Source organism: Tetrao urogallus (genome assembly GCF_951394365.1).
Source record: "Tetrao urogallus genome assembly, chromosome: 2".
NCBI classification, from domain to species: domain Eukaryota; kingdom Metazoa; phylum Chordata; class Aves; order Galliformes; family Phasianidae; genus Tetrao; species Tetrao urogallus.
This window is the reverse complement of record NC_136814.1, coordinates 62,456,910-62,476,220: the sequence shown is the minus strand read 5'-3', so window position 1 is coordinate 62,476,220 and position 19,311 is coordinate 62,456,910. Positions and strand designations below refer to the sequence as shown.

At 39.4% G+C, this 19,311-nt stretch overlaps 1 protein-coding gene across 1 annotated transcript in view; it reads left to right on the top strand.

The window, feature by feature from the left end:
* Positions 1-19,311, top strand: part of DCBLD1 (discoidin, CUB and LCCL domain containing 1) — a gene marked incomplete at both ends in the record, with an annotated part of 44,937 nt that overhangs the window by 16,401 nt on the left and 9,225 nt on the right. Inside the window, 7 exons of the mRNA XM_079532464.1 lie at positions 8,459-8,596; positions 9,123-9,174; positions 9,896-9,968; positions 11,514-11,647; positions 16,809-16,849; positions 18,110-18,325; positions 18,760-18,890. Of these exons, the coding sequence (XP_079388590.1) occupies positions 8,459-8,596; positions 9,123-9,174; positions 9,896-9,968; positions 11,514-11,647; positions 16,809-16,849; positions 18,110-18,325; positions 18,760-18,890 (785 nt within the window). The remainder of the gene's footprint in view (positions 1-8,458; positions 8,597-9,122; positions 9,175-9,895; positions 9,969-11,513; positions 11,648-16,808; positions 16,850-18,109; positions 18,326-18,759; positions 18,891-19,311) is intronic.

The following is a 19,311-nucleotide window of genomic DNA, read 5'->3' as shown; positions in this document are numbered from 1 at the left end:
CAGGTGAAGCATTAAAGCCTCTCTCGCAAATGAAGATAAAGGTAATTATTGCTCATCACAAGGGAAGTATTACATTTTGAAGCAGCCTTCAACAAGAGTGAACACTGACGTGTTCATATCTAAGCTTTGCATATAGCTTTATCTGAAGTGTAAGGAATGTTTCTGTTTGTGCACTTGAATTTATTTATATTTACGTTCATATACCTGTAAGAAAGGAATTCTGTTCACTTGAAGCACAGTCTGTGCTTGGCAGTATTGATATGGGTTTAGTAGTGCATTATCATAACTTTGAATGATTTTTACTGATATTACCTTAACATTTCAAATCAAAGGCTTATCTAAGAAACAAGGATAAATCAGTGTATTGTCTTTTGAAGTAAAAAATGAAGCTTGAATTCTAATTCAAATTTTGGCTCCTTACACAACAGCCCCGAGGTGTCTTCACATAGTTCAGTCTTGCAGCTATTCAGCCTACAAACACAGAATGCTGGTGTATTATGCAATCAAGCCCATGTAATGAATTTTTTAAAGTGTTCCCACACCCATTTTCATACCTGATTAGTAATATCTGATGCATGTGGACTATAATTTGCATCCTTTGTAACAAACTGCACAATTAGCAGATTTTGCTTCTATCTGATTAAACAGGTTTTACAGCTTAAGCAGACATGCTATCTGTAATGTTTTCTGTGGCCTACACCTTGCTGTAGACATTCCTGTATACAGAGTCCTTTCTTTATGTTCAAGTAGATCCATGCAGTGAGGAAATAGCACTATATGCAAAAATTCACAGAACCACTTGTGTTTTAAAAGACAAGAATTCACAGGTGAGATTAAGACTTTTCTAAGTATGTCGTTTCAACAGTTTTGCTATAGTTCTAGAGTTCAGTAAGTGTTTATGTAAGCAAAAGGAGCCCTCTGATTGGGCACTGCTAAGCACATTTGGTCCTGTGAGGAGTCCTTTCAGATGGCTGCTTCTCAGTCCAGGCTGCTTTCTACAGCTCTCCTCTCATCCTTGAAGCAGGTTGGTATCTTCATTCAGGAAGATATTGACCTTTGCCACTGAATTTTTTAATAGTATGATGGAGATCTGAAAATACTTTGCAGGCATTGGAACTTCTAGCAGTTAAAAATTAATGTTTGACTGTTTGGGGGGATGTCTGTACCTGACCAGGGCTTAAAAAGGAAAATCTAAAAAGCTGAGTGTGAAAACAAGCAGTGTGAACATTACTCATACTTCAAATTAGCCAGACAGCTTCTGTTCTTTGAGGTATGCAATTATCAGGAAATAAGGTCCAAAGGGAAATATGTTTTAAATACTACTCTGATCTCTTCAATTCCACAGAATACAAGACAGGCAATATCAGCATGCATGCAACATTTTATTGAGGAGTGTATATGAAACCTAGAAAATTGATCAGAGACAAAACACCACACCATGTGCATGTAAATACGTTAGTGTAAGCAAGTCTTCTGATGACAAAGTATTCTGTCCTTTCACGTCTGTCCCACAGGTCTTTATATATAACTGTGATTCATTCACTGTAATAACCTCCTGCTGGGATTCATGGAATACACAAGGAGTAACTCAGTTCATGTCTGGGGTATTTGTGTCCCATGCACCAAAGGGAAGCTGTTACAAAAAAGTGGATTTATGTTAGCCAGGTGATTTCTTTGCTTTAGCAAGCCTGTGACTACAGATTAGGCAAAAGAACACTGATATGTGTTTAAATTCAGGGCATTCATGCCATCTTGTACACATACCCAGGAATACTCTGGATTTAATTCCTGCCTAGAATGATGTCTAGCACCGAGTATGCTGATCTAATCCTTCCCACTCATATAGAACACAAACTTTACAGTACAGTTCTCACTTTTGATACTTCTCAGCTTTGACAAACCTATGAAGGCAGCCATTGTGTTTACATTTCCACAATATCGCCATCAGAAGTTGGTCATTAATAATCTTAATGATGCTCTAATACTGGGGCCATAAAGTGGCAGAACACTGTGTCTCAGGGTTATTATTCTTCCCACTGTTTTCTTTAAGGTTAACAGGAGGAATGACACTGTAGTAAGCCTTTTCTTTCCAACTGCTGGCTCTCCCTCCAGACTTAGATGTGAAAACATTCATCATCAGTCAGCAGAGGTAGAGTAACACCAGTTTTGCTGAAACTGAGTCACCTTTGTCTAGTAAATCTTTAAATGTTAACACAACTCTGTACATGTTGTCTCTGGGAGAAATAAATAGTGTCCCTTTTCAAAGGCACGGCTTCGCACTGAGCAAAAAGAGGGTGGATTCTTTCTGTTTGCTTCTTCTATTTTCCACACAGAAGGGATTTAGAATAGAAAATAACGTCAAGTACGTTTCATAGTGTGGACAGGGTACAGCCTTCTCTGAAATGCTTTTCTTCTAGAGTTAATTTCATTAGCTGAGCATATTAAAAATACCAAGCTCTGAAAAGAGCTTCTGATTTTTTAATTAGTTAAAGGGATATGTGAAAACAAGATTAACCAAGTGGTCCCTGTAGTTCTCAGGAACACAACAGCCATTGCTACACCACTTATGTACATATTAACAAAAACGTTTTTAAGGCTTGACAGAAATGGCTTTTGCTCAGCTTCTTTTCATGACTATCAAATTTCTGTATCTCTTTTGACCCTTTTTGCTTGCCTCTTTCACTCTTTTCTTATCTAATGGCTTAGTATTTTTTCCCTTAATTTCTGTGAGATGATCATAAGTCTTTGACTGGAGAGAGAATAAAGAACAGATAAGTGCCTACTTCCATTCACTTGCAGTCAGTAGGAGGCTGATGTGTTCCTTTGGGGTGGATGTCAGATCTGCTGAGTGACTAGTAATAATTTGGAGAGTTAACACAGTTAACTTCTTGCATAATTTGCACTCAGTAACTAGTGTGAAATAGCAAAAGAAATTACTGGAAATGCTCTTTTCTCCCCGCAGCCATTCACTGATGGTTGTTAGGAAAACCGAGCATTCACTGATGTGTGAGTGTACAGTGGCTGCTGGGAGTGAGCGTGCATTCTGTGTGTGTGTGTGCAGGAGAACCAAATGCCTTCAAGTGCCTCACATCTGTCATCATGGTGAGAGGGGATTCATTGAACCACCCTCATCGTCCTTACTACAGATTGTAATATGTGTCTTTCTTGAACAGAGGGTGCGCCCAGGCTTCTTTTTCACTCCTCAAAGGAAACTTGTTATTGCAGTATTGTTTCTGGTATTTCAGGAAATCCAGCGAAATGCCCAGACAAGTTCTCACTGAAGATGAAGCTGAGCGATTTCTTAACAGTCAAAACTCTGTAAACAGTTGGGTTTCGCCTGAATGGTTACAGCAGCTTTCAAAAGATTTAGCTGTAAAACAACAACTTTGCTTTTCTTTTATCAAATGGCTTCATATTCATTTTAGATTCATAAACTGTATTGTGCTTTTTTTTGAGTTATTTTGTTAAATAGGTGCATCTCTTTGCTAAAGATTCCTAGCTGTAGCTGGGCTTCTGTCCTTGGGTTTAGCTAATACCTCAGGCAGTGTTAGGTGAGGTCAAGCAGGCAGACCTACAGCCTGCAGGACAGGTGGCCCGGGCTCTCTGTTTATAAACTGTGATTAATTACTTCTTTTACCTGACTGCTTCCTAAAACAAGTAACTCTTAGACTTATTCTGAAGTCAGACTGTGTTGTGCAGAGTTAAATGCTGAATAATCAGACTGTCTCACCCTGAGTAACAGATGTGACTTCCCTGTCAACTCATATCTATTGAGCATTAAATACCACTTTATTCTGCCCCGCACTGTGGAGTCTTCTCTTTTTCTTGGTAGCAAGAGAAGAGTTACCAGCTATGCTCAGTCATTGCATATGAAAGCAAAGCATGTGTATGAATGTGGGATGGAAACAAATTTCAAAAATGCACATCTTCACACAAGAAATCCTTGCAGTTTTTGTGAGCTGTTTGTGCAAATCTTTTACAAACTGGCTGAGTTTTTAGCTCTGAAATAATGCAGGCATAATCCATGTTCATCACATCCCCTGTCCTTCTCCAGCTACTGAGGTACTTCAAAACCTGCAGAAACAAACAGCATGTAGGAATTGCTGCTTGGTATGAGAGAAGTGAGCCCTCTGGCAGAGCACTTCTTAAGGGAAGTAGAAAGCATAAAGGAGCACAGCTTTACAGAATGACCTCAGGAAATGTTCCAGTCTGGCTGACAGTAGAAGTAAACTAGACTTCATAAAAGCAGACAACATTGTAAAGATCATCAGATTTGCAAAACAATGCTATTATCAAAAAGACAAAAGTGGTAGACTATTGCTACCATTTTAAAAACAAACAAAGCATAAAATAACATCTTTGGTCTCCAGAGGAGGCAGACAAAGGATATACATGAGACCATTCACTGTTGTATTTCCCATGACATTAATACTGCTTGGAAACAATAATTTCAAAATAAGAGTATTTCATTTAAGCCACCTAAACCGTATCACCAGATTAGGAGTTCTAGAAGAAAGGCATTAAATATTAATTTAATTTTAGAGAATATTAAATTAGGAACATTCAAGATCCATAAGCCCCTAATAGCCCTCCTGCAGAATTTAAAAAATACATATCTATTAATGAATCTGGAGCGAACAGACGGAACCACAGTTCTGTCAGCTCTTCAGCAAGATGCCAAAAAAAGAAAGGCCCTGATATGTAGATATGCTAATACTGAAGTATGGAGAACACCTACTCAATTTCATGACATATAACACATCTGTTTATTAAGTCAAAATCTTTCCTTTGTTCTTAGTAAACAAACCAAACAACCCTGCCTCCTCCTCCTTACCCTAGCAGACATCCAGCAGAGTCACTGAAAGAGGAAGCAAGGAGAGAGATCAACATTCATGACTTGTTTTTCAAACTCAATATGCAAAGCAACCCACCTCACAACTAACTTTAGAAGATGAAAAACTGATAAAGTGATCTGGCAGTTTTCAAAAGGAATCTTAAAGACTTCTGGCATAGTCCCAAGTATAAAAATTAAATGCTTATCCAGAGTCAAGTCCAAACGCTGCTATAAAAGTTAACAAGGCCTTTAAATGAGTTTCTCCCTTTCAGATTGGGCACAAACCAAAGCTTTCTCCTTCATCCCTCTTCTCCTCTGAGGTTGCTCAGTATTCACATAGACAGGCTGTCAACAGACTCTATATGGAATACTCAGAAAAAAGAGGGAGCATATGTGAATCTTAGAAGTAGATGATAAAGATCCATGATTTTGTCACCTCAATTGCAAGTGGAAAGTACTGTCTAGGAAACACAGTTTCAATTTAAGTAGAACTGCTACAGGTGCTGATAGGTTTTAATCTACTAATGTGTATAAAATCTCCTAATCTGTGTATTTAAAGGGACACTAGGTATGTCAGCAAATATGCTGGGTGCTACTGTGTGTAGAGAAAGTGCATCACACTCAGGCACAGCATGAACCAAAATCTCAGAAGTCTGGGAGAGTATGATTTCTCAGGCTTTATAATATTAAAACAAATGGAGAGCAGCTGTGCTGCAAGTGCATAGGAAAGAGTACAGGTAGTTAAAAATAGTCTCATTATTTTTCTGAAGGAAATTAGAAGGCAGAAACATAGAATTCAGAGAATTCAGCCCAAACTGACCCTAAAGAACTGCCTTGATCCCAAATCCATTTTATTTAGTAAGAATTACCAGTTTTCATATGGGGAATTTCTTGAAGGACTGTTGGTGTAAAATGAATTGATTGTGGAGAAAATGAGAATCAGAGGTCAAAAGGTCTCTGCAAAAACTGGGCAAAATGAAGAGACTAGCTGCTAGCCAGAAAGCTGTGTTACTCAGTAAATCAGATGTGCTTGCATTGCTCACTATTAAGAACTGAAGAGAGAGGAATGACACTTTTTCAAAAAACTGGCTGCGTGCTTGTAGTTCTTTCACATAATAAAACCAAAACAGTATCTCCAGGAATAGAAGTAGGGATGTGAGGTAGTGCTTGTACCCTTTTCTAAACCATAGTTTTCACTGCAAATTTCTGTATTTGATAGCATGCATGCAATTAAGCTTTACTAGATATCATGGAAGTCTGATGACCTGGCTGTGTATTGCTGATATTACCTGACTTACTGGGAAGAACTGTATTGAAATACTTTGCAAGGCTTCATCTGTTTGCAATGAGAGAACAAGAGTGTTTTCTGGTATTAATATCTGTTGTTTCTGTTTTTTTTTTTTAATCTATGCAGATAGGTGATTCATACAATTTTGGGAAGTATTAATTTCTTCAGTGGTTACTGTTTCTTGCTTTTATATCCTTTACAATAAACTAAGCTGATTCTAGATCTCCTTAGTTCAGAGCCACACACTTGTCTCTGGGTACACCAGAACCTCCCTCGACAAAACAAGGAGATAACCATAGATTTGTAACCCTTGTTGGATTTATTACTTAACAGTATAAACTTGTCTTCAGGCATTGCATGCTGATTTCTTAATCTGTTTCTGAATTATTGGCTTTCATAATATACAACTCTATGAGTCTAGACTTTCTTATTCTATTTTATCATTTTTACTTATGACATGTGATTTGTTTGTATAATTACCTGGAAAACATGTAGACTTGCTACTGTAGGAGACAGCTAATCCTGACCCAGCCGGTGTGTGGTGGAGTGAGTCAGCCACCAAAATTATACCTACAGAGTAGATATGTCACTGCTAATCACTGTTAGGGAAAAAGGAAAGGAGCATTGGTGAGAAAATATACAGTCAGTCCCTGAGACAAGAAAAAGACTAATGCTTTCTCAGGTGTTTCATTTTGAAGAAGCACAACGCCTTCCTGCCTTCTCCCCTTTCTCTCTTTCTCTCTTCCTATACTTCGGAAGAAAAATAAAGTTCTAAGTTAGCACTTCTCCCACTGCATTCTGACACAAAAGACCTTCTCAAATAAAACACTCGTGCAGTTGTCTGGTATGACACAGTGTCAAATGCTCTCTTTTTGATAAGTTCATTTCCTAAGCAATTTGTTTAACCCTTTTTATAGATACTGTTTTCTCTAAGTAAGTCGTGACTCATTTTCGACACAGTAGTACTCGGGGGAAATGTCACAATTGTCACTTGTTTCTCTGCCTGCCTGCCTTTGTTATAATTTTACAAGCCGAAAGACAGAATCTGTCCTTTAATTTGTCCTCTTCTGCTGACAGCTGGCTGTCATTGCCTCTGACTGGGCTACTCTACAGGATGATCTCTAGCTGCTATAAGGCTGATTAAGTATTTGGGAAAGACAGTATCAAACAAAATGAAGGAGCTTTTAGACACCTGTTCAGAAGGCTCTTCAATTTTGTGCTGTACTTGGCGATTTCTTGTACTCTCAGTTCCAAGGTACCATAAAGTATCCACCACCAAAAAATTGAGATTGTCCTGGAAAAAAAGTCAAAGGGATCATTTTCCATCCCAAGGTCTTGCTTTATTATACAAAAGCTGTTATAATTCTCAACAGAATAGATGGTCTGAGGGCTTCTAAGTAGGAAAGTGTTTGCCATTTTACAAAACCTCTTATTAGCACTCTATATTGTAAACATCCCCTTAAATTCAGAATGTATCCAAAGTGCTCTTGATTTCCTGTGTCCTCTGTGCTTGAGGGCAGCCAGAGACAAATGTTTGCACCCAGGTACGGCAATGGAAAGCAAGACTATGGCAATTTCAAAAGAAAGCTCCCCTCAGGAAGTGACTTCTGAAGAAGCAAATATAATTGTGAGAGCCTGCTGGTACAAGAAAGGAGTATCCTGAGGAGCGCTCCAAGATACTGCAGTTGGCAGCTATAAAACCATTATCTAATTCAGTGTAGGCACAAGACTCATGTCTCCTTTTTCTACTCCCTTCCTGTCCCTCTTTACTTTGTTTTAAGCTCAGGAAATCTAAACTATATATTTCAATGGTCTGGTGATGTTTTTAAAATGCCAATAAATGCAGAAATTTTCTTAATAGTTTCTGCTCATAAACTTGACACATGGCACACACATCCTTTAAGACCAGGTGTGCTGTTTGTGTTCCTAAGCTTTTCAGAATAGCTGCTCTGCTGAAGCAGCTATAGCAGATCCTCTGTAGATCCCTTGGATTGCCTTTCAACGTTCATTCCATTCTTTTCTCTCCTGAGTTACTGCTGTATTTAAGAACACTCTACTTCAAAGGTAAAAGAGTATTAATCATTTTCTTGAGGCTTATGTGATGAGAGCTGTTAATGCTAGAATTTATGCCATGAAGGGACAATTGGATTCTTGTCATTCTTTGTCAAGGTAACTTTGGAGTTCATACCCATAAAGGACTGAAGCTAAAGCCCTTTTGTCAATATGTGGATTGGTTCTAAAGGAGAATGAGCATGTTACGAAATTCCTTATTTATCATGAGAATATTCCAGCCTAACTATCTCATCTAAACTCTGAAATCTTCGTTCTGTCTGTAGGACCCTACTGTGGTAATATGATGCCTGTCCCCAAAGAAATCATTTTGGACAGCAATGAAGCAACTATCCACTTTGAGAGTGGATCCCATATATCAGGACGAGGCTTTTTGTTATCTTATGCCAGCAGTGATCACCCAGGTAATGCACTTTTTCTAAAGGACGAACAGCATAGTCCTCCCTAATTCACTATCTTCTCTACCACAGACTTTGGCTTGTATGTTTGGTCCTAAATATTTTCAGGTGTCTTAGCATGAAATATCTTTTTGACAGCATGTGTATGAGAAGCAATAGTAACATTAAGCAGATAAAAAAGCTGCTAAAATCTTACCTACATAATTTGTAGAACAGGCCCAATGAAACAGAAAATGAGAAGCCTCTGTATTCAGGGCTTTTACCACACAGTGAGAGGATGAAGTGATTGGAGAGGTGAAGAGACAAAATCTACATTTAATATTCTGGGGGGTGTTCCTATGCATCTTTGTTGAAGGTATGTAAAATATGAGTAGAAGTGGGAGATGAAAAGGATGAGGGAAAACCATAGCTGTTGTTTTATCTCTAAGTATTATACAGAGAAGTCTTCAAATGCAATTTCATGTTTAGCCAAACATTTTTCTGTATTTCTATGTCTTGCAACTTGGATTGACATTTGTAAAAAATTCCACAGATCTAATCACATGTCTGGAACGAGCAAACCACTATACAAAGACTGAATACAGGTAAAGAAGGTTTATATCTTTCTTCACCGTTTCTTAGTTTTCTGTGTCACCTGGTCAAATTGCTGTAAAATGTCACATAAGACATGAACAGTCTTAGCTTTCTGGAAAAGTGAATGTTTTTGAGCTACAATACTACAGTAGTGTCAGGCCTCGTTGTGTGAAGCACTAGTGCAGAATGGAAGTCTGCAGCCCAGGAAAACAAGAGAATATTGTTACAAAGCTCTCAGCAATCCTCATTTGGGAATGCGTGCGTATGGTATATGTAAAAAGAACTTCCACTTTGAAATTCAAAGTAGCCTTGAGTACCATGGCATCTCCTGAGAGCAGATCATGCCTCAGCTGATAAAAGATCATCTGAGGACAAGCTATAATTTCTGGGCTCCTTGATAGGATTTGAAATGGTAATTAATTGTACTTTGCTGGTTACTTGCCTGGATGTGCATGCAGACTTCTTATCTGGGCTGAAAGCTTGAGTAATAACATTCCTAGAACAACAGGATTGAACAAAATGCACTTGAAGAACTGTTATTGTAGTTCTTTGTGTGCTGCTATGTGCATTCCACTCAAGGGCACTTCTGTTTACCTTCTGTAATCACTAATGAACAGTCAACCAGAACATACTGCTGAAGTATCTATGGGTCTGAGAGCTTTTCTTTCAGATACAGTTTGCGTGTCATCATAACAGTCCAGGTTTTAAATAAGCCTTATTCTTTTACTACAGCAGATACTGTCCTGCTGGCTGCAGAGACATAGCAGGTGACATTTCTGGGAATATAGAAGAAGGATACAGAGATGTAAGTACCCAATATAAAGAGAGGAACTTAATAAAAACAGAAAAGACAATCCATTGCTCCGTTACATAGCACAATTTGGTTTCAGTTTTTGCTGCTCAGCTTTAGTGAATAGTTCTTCCCAGCTGTGTTATGTTCTACTATCAGTATATTAGTATGTTATCAGTGTACACTGAGCACATACTGAAAATACTTTTCAAACAGACTAATCAATTGTGTAAGAACAAAGTCCACTGATTGTCAAACTAACACACTAACTCCAGGTTTCTGGCCTTTTGGATGTATAGGGTTTTTCCTTCTTGAGGCAGCGTTCTTTGATGTCCTAAATACTCCTATGAATTTACCTTATACTTGTTTAAAATCCATGTGCATTTCTTTTCTGATGTTATCTCTCATAGGAATAAAATGTATTACTTGAAGGTTCTCTTTACGATTCAGCCTTCAGTATTACAGGAACATGCTCTGAGATGAAATTAACTTTATACACTGTCCAATCATATCCCACCGATAACTAAAAACATTTAGGATCAGTTTTTATTAACTGTTAACTCTTTAAAGCAGAGCTGCCTGAGTGGTTACATTTATCCCTGATTCCTATCACACACTGCTCTGCCTGTCCTGTGCCCCTCACTGTCCTGTATGCCTCTGAAATCCTGACATCTTTCAGAGTGGAGTTAAGATTAATCCTACCACTGAAGTAAAACCCCACCATATCACAAATAAAGCAGTTGCTGAGTCTCCAGAAAATCCATGCATAACCTGTTCATCCAGTTACTCAAGCACGCCATCCCATCCAGGAGAATGGGAGAGCTAAAAAAAACAAAGAAATGCCACATTGCATTCTAATTAGCTGGAGTTATTCCTGCTGCCCAGGGTGACTGGGAAAAAAAAGCAGCACATGACATGACCTCATGCAGATGTTATCTAGGCGGAGGAGTTTTTGAAGGAAATCCTCCCTCCGCCATTAACATAGACTCAGCTTTTCCGATGAGAAAGACCTCCAGGACTCCCTGGAGCCCTACTACCCCAGTGTCCCAACACACCAGCCCTCCCTGGAAGGGACAGGCAGACAGCCCTTCTTGCCAGGTGCTAGAGGAGCCCAAGCTGGCTTCATGTGAATGACACACAGCCACATTTCCCAATGCATGCCATGCCTCAAATCTTAAGGCACCATGCAGTAACAGGTAGGTCTGGCTGCAGGTAAGTCTGCAAAAGCCATTATTGTTTTCTCTTTGCAAAGAGTGGTTGCTTTGCCTTTGACTTTGTTTTCCTGAAGTGGGCCAAATATTTATCAGGTCAAAACTTCACCACATTTTCCTAGAATCAGACAATTACATTCTTCATTTGAGAAAAACCTGACTTTTGGAAGCATGTATTTTTTCAAAGATAAATGTTCTTTCTTTTTAAGTCTCTCCCTGTTGCTCTCATTCCTTTGCAGGACTTTATGAGCTCTTAACACTTCCACAGCTGTGGCTTGGAAGTGAGAGTACTACCACTTTGACAGATTTGCCCTCTCAATTTGGGGTTTTGATGGCTTCTACTTTTCAGACCTCACTGCTGTGCAAGTCGGCGATACACGCAGGTGTTATTGCAGATGAACTGGGCGGTCAGATCAGTGTCACCCAGCAGAAGGGCATCAGCCGCTATGAAGGCGTTGTCGCCAATGGTATCTCCTCACATGAGTGAGTATTTCTGGGGCACAGGGAGTTGGGAAGGAAGTTAACTTACCCACCACTGGCTCTGGGAGCAGCCCCAGTACAACCCCAGTGTACTGGCCAGGTCATCAAATGGAGGGGAGACACCACACCAATGCTTTTTGGGGAAAGAGATGTCAGCTGCTGGTTTTGAGGGTTTGTGGATTTGTCTCTATGGCTTTATTAACATGGTGTTGGCAGAGATTGTAGGAAAATGTTTCAAGTTTATCTGGCTTTATAAAGTTTAGGGCTGTATCTTCTCTCTCTTTTCTTCCTTTCCTTCCAAAATACATTTGCAAATTAGTTTTTTAGCAGACAAGTGAAGGTATGATGTTCTGTAACAAACATCTTTAATAGATGTACTAATAAGTCATGCTAAATTCATGTTAAAGTGGAAAAAAAGAACAACCTAGGAATAACAAATAAATAGAAAGTGCCGTTGAGCCATGGGGGATTTAATGAATACCTTCTTAAACATTGTGCTTTTGACATGTTCAGAATTTTTCTCTTTTAGAATACTTATAGCAAGGGTGTTATATTTACCACTTATCTTCTGACTTATAATTGCATTGTTGTTGAAGTAGAAATAAATCCTCTAATCTCTATCCAGTACAGTAAGCCCTTCCAGCAACTGCCTCTGTCATCTCTGTTGGTTTGTATTTTGAATTTTTAAATGTTATCTGGGTATTGCAATAAGCATTTTTTCTTATGGGAAGGAAAATCTCCTCAGCCCCATGCACTACAAGAGCCAAGGGAATATGTCTTTTCATTTTTTTCCTATTTCCCCTATGTTTGCTCCACATCCTCTCAACAATTTAACAATCATTGTTTCTTTTGTTTAAAAAAATAAAAAAGGATCAAGAAGAAATCCTACAGAACCATATCAGCCATTCTGTAAACATTTGGCTTCTCCATTCTCTCAGTGAAGCAAAAAAGGCAGACCAATTATGAAATCACTATGAAACATGCTGGTACTGAAATCAAAGCTAATTTTAAGCTATCTGTACATGCATCTTACTCCTGCATGTGATAAGCAAATTATGTAATCAAATGTTTAATTTTTAAGCCTTGTTCCCAGTGACCTTGGCCACATTCAGTTTGTGAACCCAACAGAAGACATGGGCATTCATTCTGTCTATTGCTTAACCTTAGGTGCAGGTGGAAAGTCTTTGTATATTGGTACTGTGGTTTGCTGAATACAAAGTGAGTAGCATGTAGACAACTAGCAGAAGGCCTTTAAAGCCTAAATATTTTCTATTTTCCTTAAGTATGTGGCTTCACAGCTAAAATAAGTGGAAAAATGATATGATCTTGTACCAAGGAAAGCAGGACTGAGGGCTCAGCTCAGCAGTGAGCCTTACCATAAAGCGAGCAATACAAATTATTTCCATCACAAATGCCAGCTTTATGAAATCCTAAGAAATTAAATATTTTGTGCCTTAATTACAGAGGTTGTAGAACCATTTACATACATTTTTATGTGTGTGATCCTTGAGAATCCCAGGTGTAACACAGACAGTAGCACATAAAATGGTATAATGAAAGACAGCTGGGATTCCCACTTGTATTTTTTCACAGTACAAGAGTTAGTGAGCAATGAATGAAGCGTACAAGAAGCAAATGTAGATGTGCTGGGGAAAAACACTGTTTGCATAATTAACCCATGGACTTCACTGCCAAGCATCCTTTTACTGTTGCTACTCAAAATGTGTTATCCACCTCACGTGAGTAACGAAAGTGCCTGCAGAGATGAAAACAACTGTAACATCGAGCGATAGAACTCCCACTGACTCAAACAAGAGCCAAGATGTGTACTCCTGTGCTGAAACAGGCCTCCCAGCTTGGATTTATCCCAGTTAGTGTGAGGCTCTACAGAGAGCACCCCAGTGAGGAGTGCCGTCACCTCCTGCACACTGGGGTAGACAGAGGTACTCCTCAAGGATGGTGCTCTCCCAATAGAATGGGTTTGCCCTGAGTGATCAACCAATGCTTTCTGCAGATCATATGGAGAGACAAAGCTACATGGGCTCCTAGCATGTCAGATGCCTACAGGTGAGATGTGTGATTTGGAGAAATGCTGGAGGGTGAGAACAACGATTCTTGGAATGCTTCTGCTGCCCCTGGTGGCTGGGACAGTCCCAGGAGCAGAAGAAACACTGCTGTGACCTCATTGTACCAAGGGAGGTAAACTGAGGGGTGCAGGGAGATCATTTTATCTCAAAACATGGAAATGTGTTCCTGGAAGCAGATGGCCTGTTTACTATGAAAAATTAAAAAGTGCATATCATGCTTTAAAAACGTTTTTATAATACGTATTCCCAAAGCTGCCCAGCTTCCCTGTCCTTGGGACACCTCCGCACAGCAATACATTCCTTTGAATGTTTTTTGCTTGCAAGCATCAGCAAGGAAAAACAAGTGTGAGGATAGCAGTGTTGTACCAGATTTTCGTCCTGCCTTAAATGAAAGCTTACTCGAGTTTTTAAAAATCTCATTTATAGCGGATTTCAGTATTAAAGATTTAAATTATTTAGTGACTTGAGCTGAAACTGACCTCGTCAAAGCTGCTGCTTGTGTGCACCGAGCTGTTAAATATCTGTGTTATAAAGTACCAGCAGAGCTATGAATCGTTCACTTGCCAGCCCTTAAGACCTGACCTTGGCCTCCCTGATTCCATTTTTCAACGAGCTTGTTATGCTCAGTTATCTATGAGATTTCCAACTCTCATGCCCCATGTGCAGACCTGAACCCACAAATGATATAATGAATACCAAGTGGCAGGATTTATTGAGCATTTCTGCTACCCAAGGACAAATATATGGGGTTTAACTTTGTAATGTGAGCTGCCTGTGGAGGCCTCTAACTGTACATCTGCACATGTGAAGTCATTTGCCTGTGAAAATGGATGAGCCCGTGTGCTTGTGAACTATGAATATGAGATTTGGGTTAACCTGTGCTGCTTATAAAAAGCTTCCTTGGGACAGATGCTGGAATAAAGGATTTGAGGTTTACATAAGCTTATAATGTGAAGCAGCATTCTTTTTTTTTTTTTCTCAGAGGCACCAGCATAGGTCTGCCATACAGTTCTGACAGTGGTGCTGCTGGTTAAGCAGGAAAATGAAGAGCATGGGGTGATTCCATCCCTTAAAGGACAAAGTGAAATCTGTATGACAAATGCCACCTGTCACATTATGAAATTGATGAATTGCCACTTACTGAATTAGTTTGTCTTCTTCAGTGACTTGCAGAATTATAGCAGAAATATTTCAGCCCAATTTTATAGCTTTACAGGTATCAGGAGCTAACTTCCTCCCTTTGGTTGCTAAAATTGCAGTCCTGTAGTTTGAAAGGGAGCTCAGTGACTTTTTTTTATTACAGAGGGAAAGCACATAAATACATATTCGAGAAATGCTTCTGTTTTGAGTAGGTTTTACTGATCACAGTCAGTTTTTCTTTTCTTCTCTTGAACTGGATTGTTTTGTGTTCTCTAAGAAAGCAAAAATAGTTTTGGCTGGGGTTCTGAGCTGGCTGGAAGCAAGCAGAACACATCTGATGGCCCGTGAGGATCGCCTGGGGGAGGATGTGGGAGGGAGGGGCTGAATTTCTCATCCTAGTGATTCCACTGCCTACGTGCCCAAATAGATCTGTTCGCTCCCAGTGCTCTCCCCCACCCCAAAGGGCCTCTTTTGCCTGCAGGCATTGGCTTTCCCTCAGTGACAAAAAGAAGCAGTGTTCTTACTGACCTTGACACCAGCCTGCTTTCCACTTCCTGATTTGCAGCACTTAAAAACCATATGGCTGTGTGCACCACTGTCAGGGTGTAGGCTGTTAGACTCTATAGGTAATCTCTGAGGAAATCATAGAATTATTTGAGTTGGAAGGGACCCTGAAAGGCCATTTAGTCCAGCTCCCCCGCAATGAACAGGGACATCTACAGCTAGATCAGGCTGCTCAGACCCTTAGCCGGCCTGGCCTCAAATGTCTCCGTGGATGGGACACCTACCACCTCCCTGAGCAGCCTGAAGTGTTCCTGGCTGGCAGCATAGGGCAGTCTATTGGAGCTGGTTCAGTGCTGGAGTACTCCACTCAGTCATACTGGCCAAGAGCTTTCAGAGGGGCACGTGATGCATGCATGAGGCCACACGGAGCAGCACAGAAAAGGCCAGATTTTCAGGAAATCTGCATTTCATGTTGAAACCCAAACTTTTATTTCTATTGTGAAGACAAATGAAGGAATCATTTTGGGATCGCAGTGAGAATCAGAAGGGAAAATGGCTCCATGGGGAGGCTGAGAGCGTGGTTTTCCATGCTATAGTCACTGGGTGACGTTCTGTGTTGTGTAGAGTTGTGGAGGGTGGCCCAAGAAATGGCTTTTCTCCAGAAGTGAAGTAGCCCATGCTGCAGGAAAGAATAGGGAAACCACAGATGTGTTAACAGAACTCCTACGAAGAGCTGTTGAATGTGACTATAACAGAACCAAACTGCTAATCTGAATGTAATCTGTTTAATCTGAGCCAGATTAAAGCAATGGGAAGTTTTCATTGCCTGACTGATGCAAAAGGAATGACTGGAGCTAATATGCATTAGTCATAGTCAGGCATAACTCTTTCACTGGTCCTAAGGCAATTTTCTTGCACCAATGTGGTCTTACACCAATGTGAATTTACAACAGTGTGGATTTACACCAATAGAAATTCACAGATTTCAGTTAAGTTCCTCTAATTTAAACTGATGTGAGAAGAGAACCCGGCCTCATGCTAGAGCAGTGCTTTCCTGGCTTCTTCAGCGTGTTTTGATTTTGCTGGTCTGAGGACCAGGGGGTGGAAGATTTTGCAGCAGTGATTAAGATCTTGTGTAGAGAAGTGAAACAAAAGTGCACAGAAAGAGTAACAGGGTGGGGAGATGGGCAATCATCCCATATCATAGAGCAGAGCAAATGCTGAAAGCTGCTAGAACTGCACTGGATTCTGTCACAGCATGGGATGCACGAGAGTGCTCTGAGGGGATAGATAGTCAAGAGCACTGCAAACAGTTACCTGACCAGAGATACTCTGCTGGATGAAAAGTTATTCTGTATAGTGCCAAAGCCACCCATTTCTTATCATTCCTATGGCCGTTTCCTCAAAGAGTGAATTACCTTTTTTTCTTACAGTGGTTCGCTGTCAGATAAGCGGTTTATGTTTACTTCAAATGGTAAGAATAATGGCCTTATTTTTACCTTTTTTATTTAAGTATTTCCTCAAAAGTTTTGGAAAGTAATCAGAGGAATGTTAGGCTGTGTCTAGAAAAGGTATTTTAGGACAGTTATTTTTTTTTAAAAATTGACAGGTTGAATAAAAAATAGAAGTGAGGTGAAGTGAGCTGGAAAAAAAAAACAGAATAGGAGTAAGTCATCTGCACATAGATGAGAAAAAGGAATAGCATTCTGATATTACATTTCTGGTGCTAGCATATGAAAAATGGCAATCAGTTTCATTTTTATGTACTTTAGGTGGCAGAAAATGAAAGCAGTTTTTCTTCAGACACTTATTAGTTCCATCTTCGTTATAAAAGAACTAAAACATGCAGAGGGATGGAAATATATTTACACTGAACTTACACAGAACTAGCTTTTGTTTATGACCTTCAAAGATGCAAAATGTCTTTAATCTGTCGAGCTGTTAATTTGCATAAAACATAGAAAAGCAGGGGGAAAAGTTCGTGCTCATTCACTTGAATTATATTTCAGTCATCATAGATAAAATCATTTACTATTCCAGTGAAAACTTGAGAACATGTATAGGCCTTTGTAATTGTCAGGAAATTATTTTTAACTCATTGAAACCATATTGCACTGGCCTGTTCTCTCTGAAGAACCTTGATGTGCAGATATTTTGTGGGTTCTTTGGTGGATTTTGTAATGCTTACCTGAAGCTATTACCTTCATGATATCACCTCTTGGCAGCAGTATCAAGGAGCTTCATTAATGAGGAACCTTCCTAGCCCTAATTGCATGTGAAAAACATGAAATATTTACAGTAAAGCGTTCCTTTCAGTAAAGTGCCTTCATTTTAGCAACGTTTTGTACAGCAAAATTAGTTAATGCCAAACTCTAAACATAAATATTATGATTCAGAAGGAGAAAAATAAAATATAAGAAGTCTTCACATAAACGAAACAATACTGCAGAGATTAAAAACCAAAATGAGAAAGAAAAAAATAACAGATTCAGTAGTCAGAAAGTGTGTACGTAGGAGCCAACTGGTAAAGGAGAGGGACTGCAACATTCTGGTACTGGATTATCCACTATAAATTGATTGGCAAACACTAATGGATAGCATCAGGTTAGCACCTGGTTAGGCAATGTCTGACTTGGCTGTTGTGAATGGTCTTCATATGTTGTCTGCCTAATATGAAAATAGACTGTTAAAATGCAAAATAACTGCTTTTGCCTGTCTGTGTTGGGACTCCTAGGCTGCAATAGATCTCTCAGTCTGGAAGAAGGATTCCTCTCCAAGAGCCAGATCACTGCATCTTCCTACTGGGAGGAGACCAACGAATTTGGACAGCTATTCCAGTGGTCTCCTGACAAGGCGTGGCTTCAAGTCCTGGGACTGGCTTGGGCCTCTAACCACAGCAGTAGTCATGAATGGTTGGAGATAGACTTGGGAGAGAAGAAGAGAATAACAGGTAGATCACTCTGATTATTAGCAGCTGGATTTTCCACTGGAGAAAGAAACTAAACATGGTTGAAAATTTACGAATGCACTAATTGAATCTTTGTTTCATTGAATGTAAGTAAATATTCTGTATTGAGAAATTCTGTTTGCATATATTTTCAGACTGCAGATATGGACCATAATATTAAAAAGCAATTACCATTTCTGGAGTCATTAACTTAGGCTCTGATTGAAGATCCTTGAAATTCACAGCTTAACGCTGATTTCTATTCTTGACCCAAACTCCAAACTCAGTGGACACTGAATTCCATACATGGTTTAAAAAATAAATTAAGGCTTCAAAGATAAAGGTCTTTGAATTGGTTGTGCTGTGTGTTTGCATTTGAAAATCTTGCACTGAAAATGAAACCTAACATGAAAATATATTCTGCATTTCATTCAAAGGGATCAAAACCACTGGTTCTGGACCCACTATGCAGAATTTTAATTTCTATGTGAAGACATTTATATTGAACTACAGAAATAACAACTCGAAATGGAGAACTTACAGAGGAATTCTAAGCAATGAAGAAAAGGTAAGAGAAAGTGGGAGTGGAAGCAAAGCACAGAGAAAAAAATCTTTGCGCTGCCTTGACACTGAAGGACAGACTTTCACTGACAAGAAAGATCAGGAGCTTCAGACTTGTCCAGACTTGGGTCGTCTTCACCAGCAAAATTTACAGCTGCGGCATAGATAGCAAGCTTGTTGAAGCAAGGGAGATATCCAGGGCTTTCTGAAGTTGTGAGATACACATACAAAGGCTTGTGCATGTGCATATACTATTTGTACTAAAAAGGGAGATTAAAGCTGTATAGCTGTAAAGAGGCTATTTGGAGAAGTATTTAGCTCAGCTAAATATCGGTGCTACTTATCTATATTTGCAGACTGAGCTCCTCTTTGGACAGTGTTCTAGGGACTGCACCACTTTCAACACCACACTGGGGTGACACTTCTGA